Source organism: Dendrobates tinctorius, unplaced genomic scaffold, assembly GCF_039654945.1.
Source record: "Dendrobates tinctorius isolate UK_male_01 unplaced genomic scaffold, ASM3965494v1 ptg000223l, whole genome shotgun sequence".
NCBI classification, from domain to species: Eukaryota; Metazoa; Chordata; class Amphibia; order Anura; family Dendrobatidae; genus Dendrobates; species Dendrobates tinctorius.
Window position 1 is genome coordinate 9,038,522 of NW_027361890.1, and position 17,585 is coordinate 9,056,106.

The following is a 17,585-nucleotide window of genomic DNA, read 5'->3' on the forward strand; positions in this document are numbered from 1 at the left end:
TGCTGCGGTTTCAAAACCGCAGCATGTCTTTGTGCGAAATCCGCAGCGGTTTCACACCTGCTCCATTGTAGAGGTGTCAAACCGCAGGGGAAAACCGCAGGCTAATCCGCAGATAAAGATTTACCTGCGGATTTTGCAAAATCTGAGCGGAAAAATCCGCAGCAGAATCCGCAGCGTGTGCACTCACCCTAACAAACAAATGAAAAGTTTTGTAGCCGACATTATTACACATTCACTCTGTCCTAGGAGAATTGGGATTCAGGGCGGTGCGCCACCTAAACAAAACTGTAGTGTAAAAATAAACCCGTCCTTAGGGGTTAAATACTATCTGATGTTCTTGCAGCCTCAAGTGATCTAAAAGCGCAATGACCCTTTAACTGCCATACTGTATCAGATGGGAGACTCCATATTCTCCTCCTGCCATCTGTTTTGCTTGTGTTACATTGTATCATTCTTGTGCTTATGATGTAGTTACAAAATATCATGGAGTGTATCAATCTGTCTTTGCCATGGTAATGATCTGCGCCCTGTTACTTGCTTATTACCATATAGCTAAAGATACATTCTGTATGTAATTCTTCATCTTTCAGTAACTGGCTCCCATCTCCACCCCCTCTTCTGAGAGCTGCTTCTGTCCTCCCTTGCTGATCCCCTTGTGTTGCACACATAATGGTGTAGCGCAGGCGCACAAGCTCCCTGCAGTTTGCAGTTGGAACTGCAGTGTTATTACATTAAGTAGGATTCTCTGCATTTAACCTCTTCACTGCCATAACACATCACAGCAAGGAAGGTGGGCAACCAATACCAAGATGTACCAAGATATAAATTTCATTCATTGATGTGGCCTCTCTTCCCAGCATGGATGTTGCTGCCGGATATTACAGAAATCCATTCTGCTGAGGGGAGCATCTTCCTTTTGCTTATTTTACAGGTACAAGATGTCAGGAAATATGATTTATTGATACGGCAGGGCAGAGATGGACACCATTCTAAAATGGCAAGCAATGCAAATGTAGCGCATACATCTTCATTCTTATACAAAGGCATGCGTCTTGTGTCGATATCACTCTAATCTCTCTGATCAATACATCGGATTTTATCTTCTTGCCCATCTCATTACTTCTTACCCTTAATGAAATATGGATGTCTTATCTGTCTCCCCAAGTCTCTGGCCATCTTTAATCCCTATGGGTTTTTTTGGGCAATTGAAGTGCTGCATGTTCTGATCGAGGAATTACGGATATGGATATATCAGCAGCAAAGGTGAAAAGTGACAAGGACAGTGATGCCCATTTATGCCAAGTGACCACCGACGCCACCGTACTTTTATCATCTGCATCAGGTACATAAGTAGGAAAAAATGTCAGCAAAATATCAAGAAAAGGGAGTCTATAGATGATTGCTGTGCTATACTTCCCTGTAAGACAACACATAGTGAGAGACAGACGATACATAAAAATGAACTATGTGTAATAATTATATCAGCCATACAATTTTGTGCTGCTAAAATACCATACTTAAAATTAATAACAGCATATGCAATAGCCTTATGTACATGTGCTCAACCAGCAGAGTATTACACAGGGCATGTATAGTCATTTTATTAGTCTATTAATCTATTCTATGTATGGTAATGAGTACAGTCCTATGAATATTTCACTGTAAGCCAAATACTGTGATCTGTATAACCACCATACTCTGTTTAATCTCAAGACAGAGTAGGCTCGGTCACAGGTTCTGCCGTTTTCCGAAACGCATACTGCACTATATTATCAGTAAAATGATGGGCAACCTTTCAGGCCCCATAACAGTCAGTGGGCTCATCTGCCGCAATTTTGCATATTCATGAAAGTTAGATTTTTTACATGATTTCCATTTTTTGGTGAATACTAAACACGGCCTTACACGCACTGATAATCTTTCCGTTCTTTTCACCAGCTTTCAGGACACCCATTATAACCTGTCCGGTGCAGCAGCGCCCGTTTGTAGAAGAGCAGCAAGAAAGGAGGAGAGCGGAGCTAGTCATGGCAACGGTGAACCCACAGGTCAGTCAAAATTAGTTTAGGGCTATCGCTACGTGAAATTAGGTGCAAATTGCTTTATGTAGTTTAATATATAGGAAACAAAGTTGCAAACTACATCATGCTCGACTTTTTGCTATGATTGTGACTTTCTGTTCTACAGTTACACCCAAAATATTATTGTGGTGCAGGCACACTTTCATGTGCTGTGCAATCCTGGTTTGACTGTCATTACCTGAAACCCTGCTTATCAATAAACATTTCTGCATACGGGCCAGAGCGGCGTAATGTCCGGTAAAGCTCTGCACCAAGGGCTGGGAACTACTTGACTGCATTTTCTGTGATTAGTTTGTAATGGAAGGACATGGGCATATGGTATGTCATAGACCTGCGTTGCTTTTTAAGCACAAGACACTTCAAGAAAATGCCAGTGTTTTTCATGAAAATTCTTCTGTGACCTCTTTTACATTATTTTTGCTGCTGCTTTGCTGATGACTTTTTCGTATGAGTATAAGATACTGGCAGCTTCCAAGCAGAAGGCATCTGAAGAATGGACATATCACTTTTTTTAGCCACTTCACGGTTTTCAAAGCCTGAACGTGACCGCCACTGAAACTTCCTTGCTACTGTAATGCCAAGATGCACTACTTTGCCATAGATCACGCATCATGTGGTGTGCGGATGTTACCACTTCGTTATAGCAGGGACAACATAAAAGAAAACCAATGCCAGGGTGCGTTTAATTACGGTAACCTCTGTTTCCTGGTAGTGTGATGTAATGTGGTGCATTCCAAATAGTCCATAAAACAGGGAGGCCAGAGAGGCAGTTGATAAACTTTACTTGTTGCACGAATACACAGCTACATTCAGATAAACGATGATTTAAAAGAGATTCAATTCCAATGCAGCAATCACAGTTAGTTTCCGGTATAGTAATGCAGATATAACAATGGTGCAGTGATTCCTGAGTCTCCACTTCTGCTTACGTGCACAGTCATTATCTCACAGCTATCTGAGCTGAGGCTGTGGTTTTTCTTTTACTGGAGTTTCTGGAAATCTCCTACCTGCTCCTTCACTTTTCTAGAGACTCACTGTTGCACACAAAATGTCTCTTTCTCTATGAGTGCTAAGGCTGGTTTCACATTCGTGTTTTTTAGCGCAGCGCATCGTGCGCGTCCATGCGCATGTGCCATGTGCCCCTATGTTTAACATGGCGGGTGCATGGTCTAGCGTTTGCACGCGCACTTATGCATTTTTGTGCGCATGCGTTTTTTTGTAGAGTGCGCCTAGGCGCGCCCGACGCAACCTATTGCATTTTTGGGTCCGTGCAACGGCGTAAAAAAAACGCATGTGCACGCTAGCGCACGGAATGCCCAAAAATAACACATTGCAGTGTACGGGAATGCAGGCGTGCGCATGGACATGCGCACGCCTGCGTTTGAAATCACTTGCATTTTAAGAGTTAACCTGGCTACAAACTGGTTAAAACGCATGCGCCTAAAAAACGAAAAACGCATGCAAAACGCATGATGCATTTTTTGCATGCGTTTCTATTGCACACAAAGCGCAGCGCTGAAAAATGCTAATGTGAAACTAGCCTAAGCCCGTACCACATGACCTTATGGCCTTTATGGAAAGCAGTGCTGATTTGTTAACTCTTAACAACCCCCTGATAGCAGAACATAATAAGTAAAGCACTCTTTCCATATATAAACCACTTCTATGTACTGAATTCTAAGGTACATTATCTGCAAAGGAAATGTGAACATTATGCAAGTCTAACGAGGTAGCTGCTAGCTCCGCTGCACCTTAAAGGTACATACACTACAACATTGGGGCATTACACTACCATTCTGTGCAGCCTCTCATGGGCTGTGAATGGACCATAATCTTTTGGTAAAACATACTGCAGTAAATATATGGAATTGTATATTTTTAGATTCTTGCCGTGATTAAATTTTATGATCTGACTTTGAAATGAATATAAAAGGAAAACTATTTTTTCAGCTGATTTTATTGAATTATCATTGTTCAAGTGTGGTCTATGTCGCTCTCCGAGAGCTGATTCTACCGATCTCGGTGGACTTGGTGATATCACGCTTTAGCCAAACAAGAGTTTGGAATACCTCTGCTGAAGAACTGACCAAAACACTGCTTGAACCCTATAGAACTCATGATTATCTGGGTGCACTTACAATACTCAGCAGTCCTCTCCCAAATAATGGGCGTGTGAGCGCATATTCTTCACCTGTTTTAAATTCCTAATATGACATTGTGACTTAGATAAAGAGAAAGCATCAGCACATCCCCTCCATCCAACACATAGCTTGTAAATCACTTCACTGAACGGATTGCAGGCATCACAGAAATCAGCGATAATCTAGCATAAGGCTGTGTTCACACACAGCGGTTTTTTAGCTGTATTTTTAGCGGTTTTTCCAATAAAACCACTAAAAATAAGCTTCCCATGCATTTCTATGCATTTTGCACGTTTTGTGCACAATGATGCGTTTTTTACCGCGAAAAAAGCGCATCGTGGTAAAAACCGCAGCATGCTTATTAATTTCGATTTTTCCGCATTTCTGGCTATTTCTATGCGTTTTGAAAAACGCATAAAAACCGCACGTTTTCCGTGCATAAAAAAACCCGCGGTTTCTGGGAAGGGAGTCAGGTTTTTCAGCAGAAATTTTCTGCTACGTGTGCAGTTAGCCTTAGGGTTCAAACGTCCGAGCTTTATTTCCATATTCAATAAAAAAAATCAGTAAGGGAACATTGTGCAGCACACTGCACTCCTACTGACAATTCCATCATCAGAAACTATTTGGATTTATTATTGCCTTGGAAGTCTGTTTCCGGTCTCCAACAATGGGGTGAAGAGTCGACTACAAGAAGAATGGATATAGTCCGTGTGATCAATACTTTATAATCGTGGGTGTCCCTTATAACTATTGCTGCTGGTTCTGTTGCAGAGTGACAACACTTAGCACAATCCAGAAGAAATGAACAGCATTCGCCACAGACTAACGCGTTTCTGGCCGTCTAGTAAGCTGAACCATGGGCACACATTTAAAACCAAGTCTATCCAGTCATATGTGAGCATAGATTAACCTCTTAATCTACTAAATAAAATGTATATGTGGTAAGTATAGCTCCACTAATTAGATAAAGAAAATATATGGCTATGCCATTGTAAGATTCAATACATGAAAGACAAATCATGTCTAAATCCATAAAGTCTCACTAAGTAATAGCTGTCTCCGTTGTGCATCTGTATAAAATGGTTAACAAAAAAGATGCTGGCTATTCGGGAGTAACAAAAATGATTTTATACAGATGCACGGTGGAGAAATGACGAACCTGAGATTTTTTGGAGTTGAGTTGGATGCCCGACTAGAGGTGGTGATTGGTAGAGACAACTATTTCTTAGGGAGGCTTCATGGATGCTTCCTCTAAACTCAAGATCTCCAAATGGTATGAGTTTAGACAGGATTTGACTTTCATTTATTGAATGCTGTGAACACCAGAAACGCGTCAGTCTGTGGCCACTGGTGAATAGACGTGTCCTTTTAATGGATTTCTAATAAAGAAAAAAAGTTTTTATCTAAAGAGGATGTGCCGTTTACTTTTTTTTGGACTGTGCTGTACAATGTTTGGTTTTAATTGAATACAGAAATAATGCTCAGAAGTATTAAACCTTTTGAGAGATTATCGATGATAATTTAGCTTCACTGCATCTCCTAAAAAGCGGAATATTAACCTGCCTCTGTATCAGTAATAACATATTTGTTACATAGCCTAGTGATATACCATCAATGTTGAAAGGTACAGAACACTTAGTGTACACCAGCCAATGTAATAAAATACTAGACTAGTAAACCGTAAAACATTTCTTCTCTTGGGACCATATGGAAGAGTTATAGCTATAGCACCAAGAAATCAATGAACATGATTCGTTTATTGGCTCTTTATAAAAGTGCTTCTCACATGGCTCTAGATTGTAGTTGCACTGTGCTCATGCACAACAGCATGCATATAAAAGACTCAATGACTGATGCTTGTACAGTAATATCTTATCATCTGAAACTATTCTTAAATGGAATCTGTCACCAGGTTTTCTCCACCAAATCTGAGAGCAGCATAACGTAGAGACAGAGACCCCGACTCTAGCGATATGGGTTATTAACTGTAGTTTGAATAAAATAACTTGTTTTATCGGCAGGACTAGTAAATCTTCTGTAATTTAGTTCTAAATGTTCATGAGTAGTGTTGAGCGATACCACCCGATATTGAAAAATATCGGATCGGATTGGATCGGCCGATCTAAAAAAATATTGGGTATCGCCGATTCCGATCCCGGAAGTCCCATTCAAGTCAATGGAACAGAAATATCGGAATTGAAAAAAACCCTTTCTTTCCTTGTAGGTTAATTCTACATGAAGAAAAACAACTAATAATAATGTAGAATGTATTGGGGGAGGTGGAGGAGACATTAAAGCCATTGAGGTTTAGCCCAATCAAATGGAATAGCAGGAATCATTTTTTTTATTTTAAAGACATTTGGAGTTACAAAGATATTGACTATGTTAACCTCTTTTCTATTTTGTCAGATATGTATGTTTCACTACTTCCATGCTCTTCATCTTCTTTTTTACTTCTCCCACACTTTCTCCTTCATGATCCTCAGAAGCAGCAGCATCTTTTTCATCAACTTCTTCTTCACCTTATTCATCTTCTTCTTCTTCACCTTCTTCCTATTATTCTTTTTTTTACATTCTTCATATTCTTCTTATTCAACTATTATTCTTCTTCATATTCTACTTTTTCATCTTCTTCCTATTCTTCTTCATCATCATATTCTTATTTGTGACAGGCATTCCTGTAGTTGTTTTCTATAACAGTTTGAAGATTACACCTTCCGGTCTGCCTGTCACAAAAGATTTACAACAGGATTTGTCCGCGTTCAGTTTGGCCTGCAGCAGCAGGCATTTTCCAGGGGCACCACGAGGAGGAACGGACTCACCCCCATACACTGCTTAGTCTTCTTCTGCTTATAATTTAGATAATATCATTTGCTCTTATTTTTAGCCTTATGCTTAATGTTCTTCTGCTTTTCATTTTTCTGCTTCTTGGTCTTCTGTCTCTTGTTGTTCTGCATCTTGGTGGTTGTCTTCATGTTCTTTGTCCTCTTGGTCATCTTCTTGAGGGTCATCTTTTTGGTCTTCTTCGGTGTGGTCTTCAGGGTCATCGTCTTCAGGGTCGTCAGGGAGATCCAGAGTGAGAATCAAAAAACAATTCCACAAGCTTGAACTTGGAAAAGTAGCAGAAGGTACAAGAAGACTGAGAAACTGCCGAGAACCAGCTGACGGTACTGGAACCCGGATGGGTAGCAGAAGGAACAATAGAAAATGGAAATAGCGAGGACCAGCTGACGGTGCTGGAACCCGGAGGGGCAGCAGAAAGAACAAGAGCCAATGGCACGACCGTGGACCAGCTGACGGTGCTGGAACACGGTTACTAAGCAGGAGGTACCTGTGCTCCAAAGCACTACCAAGGACCAGCAGACGTTGCTGGAACTCGGATACCAAGAAGGAGGCACCTAGGCCAAAGGCACTGCCGAGAACCAGCTGATGGTGCTGGAACCCGGATGGGTAGCAGAAGCTGCAAGAGCAAATGAAAGTGGCGAGGACCAGCTGACGGTGCTGGAACACGGTTACTAAGCAGGAGGTACCTGTGCTCCAAAGCACTACCAAGGACCAGCAGACGTTGCTGGAACTCGTATACCAAGAAGGAGGCACCTAGGCCAAAGGCACTGCCGAGAACCAGCTGACGGTGCTGGAACCCGGATGGGTAGCAGAAGCTGCAAGAGCAAATGAAAGTAGCGAGGACCAGCTGATGGTGCTGTAACATGGTTACTAAGCAGGAGGTACCTGTGCTCCAAAGCACTACCAAGGCCAGCAGACGTTGCTGGAACTCGGATACCAAGAAGGAGGCACCTAGGCCAAAGGCACTGCCGAGAACCAGCTGACGGTGCTGGAACCCGGATGGGTAGCAGAAGCTGCAAGAGCAAATGAAAGTAGTGAGGACCAGCTGATGGTGCTGGAACACGGTTACTAAGCAGGAGGTACCTGTGCTACAAAGCACTACCAAGGACAAGCAGACGTTGCTGGAACTTGGATATCGAGAAGGAGGCACCTAGGCCAAAGGCTCTGCTGAGAACCAGCTGACGGTGCTTGAACCCGGATGGGTAGCACAAGGTACCCATAATCAACAAAGTTGCAAGGCCACAAGCAGGACGCAGTTACCGAAACCCACAGTCCGACAGTGGGTGCTTGTCCTATTGGCACTACGGAACCATCCTTTAGTACCAGAACCCGCAGCCCACATATTAAGCACCTAAACTGCAGGCACCATAGGCTCGGCTAACCCGACGGGCAACACGTCAAGACAACGTATTGGTGGCAAAGTGACGTTGACACTACCTGGAAACAGCAGGCGCGCTGGAACCAGGCTGGGCAGGAGGGATTGCCCGTGCCAAAGACACTTCCGAGAACCAGCTGACAGTGCTGGAACCCGGATGGGTAGCAGAAGCTACAAGAGTCAATGGAACTACCGAGAACCAGCTGACGGTGCTGGAACCCAGACTGGCAGCAGAAGGAACAAGAGCCAATAGCACAACCGTGGACCAGCTGACGGAGCTGGAGCACGGTTACTAAGCAGGAGGTACCTGTACTCCAAAGCACTACCAAGGACCAGCAGACGTTGCTGGAACTCGGATACCAAGAAGGAGGCACCTAGGCCAAAGGCACTGCCGAGGACCAGCTGACGGTGCTGGAACCCGGATGGGAAGCAGAAGCTGCAAGAGAAAATGAAAGTAGCGAGGACCAGCTGACGGTGCTGGAACCCAGAGGGGCAGCAGAAGGAACAAGAGCCAATTGCACAACCGTGGACCAGCTGATGGTGCTGGGACACGGTTACTAAGCAGGAGGTACCTGTGCTACAAAGCACTACCAAGGACAAGCAGACGTTGCTGGAACTTGGATACCGAGAAGGAGGCACCTAGGTCAAAGGCTCTGCCGAGAACCAGCTGATGGTGCTGGAACCCGAATGGGTAGCACAAGGTACCCATAATCAACAAAGTTGCAAGGCCGCGAGCAGGACGCAGTTACCGAAACCCACAGTCCAACAGGGGGTGCATGTCCTATTGGCACTACGGAACCAGCCTTTATTACCAGAACCCGCAGCCCGCATATTAAACACCTAAACTGCATGCACCATAGGCTCAGCTAACCCGACGGCAACACGACAGGACAACGTATTGGTGGCAAAGTGACGTTGACACTACCTGGAAACAGCAGGCGCACTGGAACCAGGCTGGGCAGGAGGGAGTGCCCGTGCCAAAGACACTTCCGAGAACCAGCTGACGGTGCTGGAACCCGGATGGGTAGCAGAAGCTACAAGAGTCAATGGAACTACCAAGAACCAGCTGACGGTGCTGGAACCCAGAGTGCCAGCAGAAGGAACAAAAGCCAATGGCACAACCATGGACCAGCTGATGGTGCTGGAACACGGTTACTAAGCAAGAGGTACCTGTGCTCCAAAGCACTACCAAGGACCAGCAGATGTTGCTGGAACTCGGATACCAAGAAGGAGGCACCTAGGCCAAAGGCACTGCCGAGAACCAGCTGACGGTGCTGGAACCCGGATGGGTAGCAGAAGCTGCAAGAGCAAATGAAAGTAGCGAGGACCAGCTGACGGTGCCGGAACCCGGAGGGGCAGCAGAAGGAACAAGAGCCAATGGCACAACCGTGGACCAGCTGACGGTGCTGGAACACGGTTACTAAGCAGGAGGTACCTGTGCTACAAAGCACTACCAAGGACAAGCAGACGTTGCTGGAACTTGGATACCGAGAAGGTGGCACCTAGGCCAAAGGCTCTGCCGAGAACCAGCTGATGGTGCTGGAACCCGGATGGGTAGCACAAGGTACCCATAATCAACAAAGTTACAAGGCTGCAAGCAGGACGCAGTTACCGAAACCCACAGTCCTATAGGGGGTGCTTGTCCTATTGGCACTACGGAACCATCCTTTAGTACCAGAACCCGCAGCCCACATATTAAGCACCTAAACTGCATGCACCATAGGCTCGGCTAACCCGACGGCAACACGACAGGACAACGTATTGGTGGCAAAGTGACGTTGACACTACCTGGAAACAACAGGCGCACTGGAACCAGGCTGGGCAGGAGGGAGTACCCGTGCCAAAGACACTGCCGAGCAGCAACTGGCGATGTTGGAGCCCAGGATCAATCACGGAGCAGGCTGAGGCCTACTTGGAGCAAGTTTTATATCGGTTGTACATTTCTACTGATTGTAACCGTGCTCCACTTAGGCCTCTGGCTCTACTGTCTCCAGTATTTCCCCTGGCCTCCAACCCCGCTAGTTGCTGCTCTGAAGTGGCGTCTGCACAATCCACACTTGCTTCTGGGTTACAGGGGCTTGGTCACGTCAGTGGATCCCCTGATGTGTGTCCGGCAAGGTCTCCTGCTCTGTCCACATTCCCACTACTAGTAATGGGAATGTGGACAGAGCTTGAGACCTTGCTGGACACACATCAGGGGATCCACTGATGTGACAGAGCCCCTGTAGCCCAGGAACAAGTGTGGATTGTGCAGACGCCACTTCAGAGCAGCAGCTGGCGCAGTTGGAGGCCAGGGTAAATACTAGAGACAGTGGAGCCAGAGACATAAGTGGAGCATGGTTAAAAATCAGTAGTAGTGTGACTGTGTAGGCAGCAGGAGACTTTGCCATCCACACAGCAGGGGAGCAGCTGGCGTTACTGAACCCCACTGACACAGGAGCGAGTGTTTCTATCTGTGCGGACGGCACTTCCAAGCAACAACTGGCTGTGTTGAAGGCCAGGATCAATCACGGAGCAGGCTGAGGCCTACTTGGAGCAAGTAGAAAATAAGATGTAGTTTGATTTGAGAGGCAGCAGGAGACTTTGCCATCCACACAGCAGGGGAGCAGCTGGCGTTACTGAACCCCACTGACACAGGAGCGAGTGTTTCTATCTCTGTGGACGGCACTTCCAAGCAACAAATGGCTGTGTTGAAGCCCAGGATCAATCACGGAGCAGGCTGAGGCCTACTTGGAGCAAGTAGAAAATAAGATGTAGTGTGATTTGGGAGGCAGCAGGAGACTTTGCCATCCACACAGCAGGGGAGCAGCTGGCGTTACTGAACCCCACTGACTCAGGAGCGAGTGTTTCTATCTGTGTGACTTCCAAGCAACAACTGGCTGTGTTGAAGCCCAGGATCAATCACGGAGCAGGCTGAGGCCTACTTGGAGCAAGTAGAAAATAAGATGTAGTGTGATTTGGGAGGCAGCAGGAGACTTTGCCATCCACACAGCAGGGGAGCAGCTGACGTTACTGAACCCCACTAACACAGGAGCTAGTGTGTTTTTCTCTGTGAGGACGGCACTTCTGATCACCAACTGGCGTTGTTGGAGCCCAGGATGAAGCATGGAGCAGGCTGAGGCCTGATGTTTTTGGCATGTGGAGGCAGCAGGAGACATTGCCGTCTACACAGCAGGGGAACAGCTGACGTTACTGAACCCTACTAACACAGGAGCTAGTGTGTTTTTCTCTGTGAGGATGGCACTTCTGAACACTAACTGGTGTTGTTGGAGCCCAGGATGAAGCATGGAGCAGGCTGAGGCCTGATGTTTTTGGCATGTGGAGGCAGCAGGAGACATTGCCGTCTACACAGCAGGGGAACAGCTGTGTCCGGCAAGGTCTCCTGCTCTGTCCTCATTCACATTACTAGTAATGGGAATGTGGACAGAGCAGGAGACATTGCCGGACACACATCAGGGGATCAACTGACGTGACTGAGCCCCAGTAACACAGGAACAAGTGTGGATTGTGCAGACACCACTTCAGAGCAGCAACTGGCGGGGTTGGAGGCCAGGGGAAAAACTAGAGACAGTGGAGCCACAGGTCTAAGTGGAATACGGTTAAAAATCAGTAGTAGTTTGAATGTGGATGGAGCAGGAGACTTTGCCGTCCACACAGCAGGGGAGCAGCTGGCGTTACTGAACCCCACTAACGCAGGAGCTAGTGTTTTTCTCTGTGCAGACGACACTTCTGAGCGACAACTGGCTGTGTTGAAGCCCAGGGATTATACTTCAGGTGGTAGAAACATGAACACAACAGGAGACCTGGATACTGTTGCCAACCAATTATTTATTTGGGAAGAGGACTGGCAAATTCTGGCGAGATCCAGGCCTTGTTCATTTTCAGAAAAGTAAGCCGGTCAACGTTATCGGAAGATAGTCGCGTGCGACGGTCTGTTAGTACACCACCTGCGGCACTAAAGACGCGTTCCGATAATACACTGGCAGCAGGGCAAGCCAGCACCTCCAATGCATACTGGCTAAGCTCTGGCCATGTATCCAGCTTAGAGACCCAAAACTTGAAGGGGGAAGAGCCATCTGGGAGTACACTGACAGGGCAAGACATGTAGGCTGTCACCATCTGACGAAAACGTTGCCTCCTGCTGACTGGAGCCGTCTGTGATGTTGTAGACAATTGTGGCGGACACACAAAACTTTGCCACATTTGGGCCATAGTGGTCTTGCCTTGTGCTGAGGCGCTGCCTCTGCTCCGTCTTTATGCCGAGTTTCCTCCACAGCCTCGATGCACAGAGCTGCTTTGTAAAGCACTAGCACCACTGCTGTTGGGTGGAATGGAAAACATGATGGACTGCACCAGTGTGTCTTGGTACTCCCGCAGTTTACGCTCCCGGTTCAACGGTGGTATGAGGCTTTGTAAGTTGTCCCGGTAGCGAGGATCTAGGAGGGTGTACACTAGGGTGACCGCAAAAAATCGATGTCGGAATTTTGTCCGTCTGGACCCCACAAAACGATTCCCCTTTCCAGATATTGAGATAGCCAAAATTTGAGCTCAATCAAACGACGTTAACCTGTGCCGCTCGTCGCTCAAAGTTTGAAAAAATCCAAATTGAGGTATTTTAAGATTTAGGTATTTTGCATAGTCTGTTAGACTATAAAGAATGTGACAACAACATTGCAGAAATAGCCCTGACCAAATTTTCGAACCATTTGTGGTATTTGAATGCAGAGTTGGTGGGATTATCGTTTTTTGATCCCACCATTACAGACAATGAAAAGTTGTTAATGGCTAATAAATTGCTCAGTAGCACAGATGAACCATCAGAGCACGCTAGGGTTGTAAATCCAAAAGTTAGGAAAGAAAAATTAAAAGAGGTAGGAAGTAACCGACTTTAACGACCTTCTGACAAAAGATGAAGAACAAAAGCAATATGTCCTGCAAGTTGTAAGCAAATGCCGAGCATTATATTCTGACGTTTCAAAAACTACTTTAACAAAAGCTCTAGAATAGATTAGATAACTATGTAAAATTATCAACTCATGTAGGTTAGCGTGCTCTGATGGTTCATCTGTGCTACTGAGCAATTTATTAGCCATTAACAACTTTTCATTGTCTGTAATGGTGGGATCAAAAAACGATAATCCCACCAACTCTGCATTCAAATACCACAAATGGTTCGAAAATTTGGTCAGGGCTATTTCTGCAATGTTGTTGTCACATTCTTTATAGTCTAACAGACTATGCAAAATACCTAAATCTTAAAATACCTCAATTTGGATTTTTTCAAACTTTGAGCAACGAGCGGCACGGGTTAACGTCGATTGATCGAGCTCAAATTTTGGCTCTCTCAATATCTGGAAAGGGGAATCGTTTTGTGGGGTCCAGACGAACAAGATTCTGACATTTTTTCCCCCCCATATGAGATCCGGTCACCCTAGTGTACACCCAATAATCAGTCGTGTTGAGAATGTGGGCGATGCGGCGGTCGTTTCTCAGCACTGCAGCATGAAATCAACCATGTGCTGCAGACTCCCAACTGCCAAAGAAACGCTGTCCCCTGCTTGAGGCGTCATCTCTGCCTGCTCTGCATCACCCCACCCTCGCTGTACATACTGACTAGAGGATTGTGTACCTCCCTCCTCTGGAGAGATGTCTTCCTCCTCCATCGACTCCTCCTCATCCTCCTCACAAAGTGTCCCCTGCCTAGGCCTTTGCGAGGAACCACGTAGCGCAGACTATCCAGAAGCAGATGGCATTTGGGACTCCTCATCCTCCACCTCTTCCAAAACCTCCTCCCTTAGTGCTTGCAGTGTTTTTCGAAGCAGGCAGATAAGGGGGACAGTCATGCTGACTAGTGCATCATCTGCACTCGCCATCCGCATGGAACCATCGAAGGCACGCAAAACGAGGCAGATGTCCTTCATAGAGGCCCACTCAGTGGTGCTGAAGTGTGACCGGCGCACAGTGCGACTTGTTTGTGCCTGATTCAGCTGGTACTCCATAACTGCTGCCTGCTGCTCACACAACCGCTCCAATATATGTAACCTTGAATTCCACCTGGTCGGTAGGTCACATATGATGCGATGTTCCGGAAGGCGTAATCGGCACTGCAGAGCAGCAAGGCGCTATCTTGCCGTGCTGGAACGCCGCAAGTGAGCGCACTCTATGCGGACCTTGTGCAGCAGTGCATCAAGATTCGGATAGTCCCTCAGAAAGCTCTGCACGACCTAGTTCAGCACATGTGCCAGACATGGGATGTGAGTGAGGTTGCCTAGGCCAAGAGCTGCCACCAGATTTCGGACATTGTCACACACTACCAAGCCCGGCAGTAGATTCGCTGGCAGAAACCACACGTCGCTCTTCTACTTGATGGCATTCCAGAGCTCCTGCAATGTGTGGCTTCGATTCCCCAAAGAAATTAATTTGAGTACGGCCTGTTGACGTTTGGCCACGGCTGTGCTCATATCGGTCGTTACAGGCTCCTGCTGCCCTGTTTCTGAGGAACTTTAGTAGGAGGAGGAGTCAATGTGTAGAGACTGGATTCCTGCAATCCGTGGAGTTGGCAGAACACGTACAGCGCCACTCTCCAGATCTGTACCCGGCTCCACAACATTGACCCAATGGGCAGTGTGGGAAAGGTATCGTCAATGTCCATGGTTACTGGTCCACGCATCGGTGGTCAGGTGGACCTTGCTAGTGACGGCATTTAGTAGTGCATGTTGTATTTTTCCCTCCACATGTTTTTGCAGGGCAGGGACGGCTCTCCTGCTGAAATAAAAGCGGCTCGGCATGGTGTATTGTGGGACTGCCAATGCCATCAAGTCCCGGAAGGTGTCAGTCTCCTCCAGCCTGAATGACAGCATTTCAAGTGCCAGTAGCTTGGCAATGCCAGCATTCAGAGCCTGTGCTCTGGGATGGTTTGCCGAGTATGGCCGCCTTTTATCCCATGCCTGTGCTACCGATTGCTGTAGATGTGGAAGTTCACTGGGTCTCCGGACAACAGTGCCAAAGGTTCTTCCTTGGCGATCCTGTGAGGAAGCCGAACCAGCTGTGTGTGAGCTGGAGGAAGAGGCCCCAACACGAGCTGAAGAGGTGGTAGGTGGTGCTGTACATTGGCCTACATCTTCAGTGTGTCTGTGTAACTCCTCCTCGTGCTTGGTCCGCACATGTTTCCACATATTTGTGGTATTGAGTTTGCTGACATTTTTCCCTCTTTTGACTTTCTGATGAACACAGCTTGCATTTGACAAAGCAAATGTCATCTGCAACTGTGTCAAAAAAGGACAACGCACTGCAAGTCTTGGGAGCGCCCGTTTTGCCTTTTGAAAGAGGAATGCTCCTACCGGGTGCCGAAGTGGAGGCTACAGGCAACCAAGTCTGCCCCCTCCCTCTCCCTCCTGTTTTGGCCGTTCGGGGAATCTCTTCCTCAGAGCTGCTCCCACCAACTTCCTGTTCCTCACGCCATGATGGGTCAAGGACCTCATCATCTACACTCCCCTCTTCAAACACCTGCTTCTCCTGGGTTGTCTCGCCAGCACCATACGCACCAGAAAGTGGTAACTGAGTCTCGTCATCATCTGATGCGTACTGAGGTGTGCTGACCATAGGCACTGGCCCACCCGCCTCTTCAGATTCCGAGGGACAAAGAAGTTGCGCATCACTGCATACACCCTCTTCTTCACATTCTTGAATGCTGCTTGGCTGGCCCCCTCTTTCCAAGCCAACAGATTCTGAGAACAGAAGTAGAGACTGTGATGGCTCCTGTCCAGGGCTCTCTGACTACCTAGGCACTTTGGCAGGTGGTGAAGAGACAGATGGTTGCTCTTCGTGCTCTGGCCCTGAGAGGATGTTGAAGTCATTGAAGTCGATACGTTAGCTGCCATCCATCCGACAATGGCTTCAATTTGTTCCTCCCGCAGCAGTGGGGTACGGTGAGGTCCTACAAAGCTGCGCATAAAGAACTGTTGCCTGCTAAAACTGGGGGATGCTGACTCACTGGTGCCCGCAGCAGGCACAGAATCCCCACGTCCTCTCCCTGCAGAATCCCCACGTCCTCTCCCTGAAGAATCCCCATGTCCTCTCCCTGCTGAAACTCCACGCCCACGCCCACGTGCCTTACTCCCTGCCTTCTTCATCTTGCTAGACTGATAAAGATAGGCAGAAAAGTACAAAGGGGGGGCTTAGTGTGCTTATTCCTGAACAGCTGGTAACAGGTATAAGAAACACTAATTTTATGAAGTGTGTGTGTGGACTACACTTTAATAGGAGCTAATGTGGCCTACACAACTGTCAAATGTAGTGTTTGGTGAACTGTATTTTGTTTTTTTTGGGAAAAAAAACTAAAAGGATGCGACCAAAGATTTGAAAGTGATAGTATCACAAAATTTTTGGAGTTATTACAATGCAGGCAGGTAACCTACAATGCAAAAGATGAGGCTCCAAAAAAATTGGGTAATACTAATCTGGCTGCAGCTGAAGGGCACAAGCCAGAATAAAGGCTACTCTATCTACTCCTATATAGTGTTTGCAACCAACCAATGTAGATGGATACGGATGGATGCACACTAATAGGAGAAAAAAAAAGGAGCTGCTATAAAAGAAAAATATGTGTGAGGCAGTGACGCACGCTGAGCGGCCTACAACCAGACGTAGCTGCAGGACACACTACTCAGCGTGAGCTGCACTCACACACAGTCAGAGACCTCTCAGACAGCCGTGAACAGTGCAGAGAAGTAGGCACTAGCACTGAAAGGCTGCAGAAAGGCTCCGCTGTCTACTACTTGTGTTTGCAACCAACGTATATGGATACGGATGGAAGCACACTAGATAGAATTTATGAAAAATAAGCAGTTAGAAAAGAAAAATATGTATGAGGCAGCAGTGACGCACGCTGGGCGGCCTACAACCAAACGTGGCTGAAGGACCCACTACACAGCGTGAGCTGCACTTACACAGCCCTTGCAGACACCTGTGAACACTGCTGCTAGGCAAAAGAAAGCTACAGTGGTGGTTTATGTAGCCTGGGTAAAGCACAATAATTTTTTGAGAATCCCTATTTCTAACTCACAGTCTTCAACAGCAGCCTGTCCCTAACTGAATTCACAGCAGAGTGAACAGAAATGGCGGCGGCGGCTTTTATAGTGCATCATG

General features: G+C 46.6%; 1 protein-coding gene across 6 annotated transcripts in view; it reads left to right on the top strand.

The window, feature by feature from the left end:
- The first annotated feature begins 693 nt into the window (after window positions 1-693).
- Window positions 694-17,585, top strand: part of L3MBTL1 (L3MBTL histone methyl-lysine binding protein 1) — a 74,927-nt gene continuing 58,035 nt past the window's right edge. For 2 of the 6 annotated variants that reach the window (XM_073555318.1, XM_073555317.1), the window contains exons 1-2: window positions 694-1,342; window positions 1,939-2,045. In XM_073555318.1, coding sequence (XP_073411419.1) covers window positions 1,243-1,342; window positions 1,939-2,045 — 207 coding nt within the window. In that variant the 5' untranslated portion in view covers window positions 694-1,242. The remainder of the gene's footprint in view (window positions 1,343-1,938; window positions 2,046-17,585) is intronic. The other 4 variants (XM_073555319.1, XM_073555320.1, XM_073555315.1 and 1 more) reach the window with 3 other exon arrangements.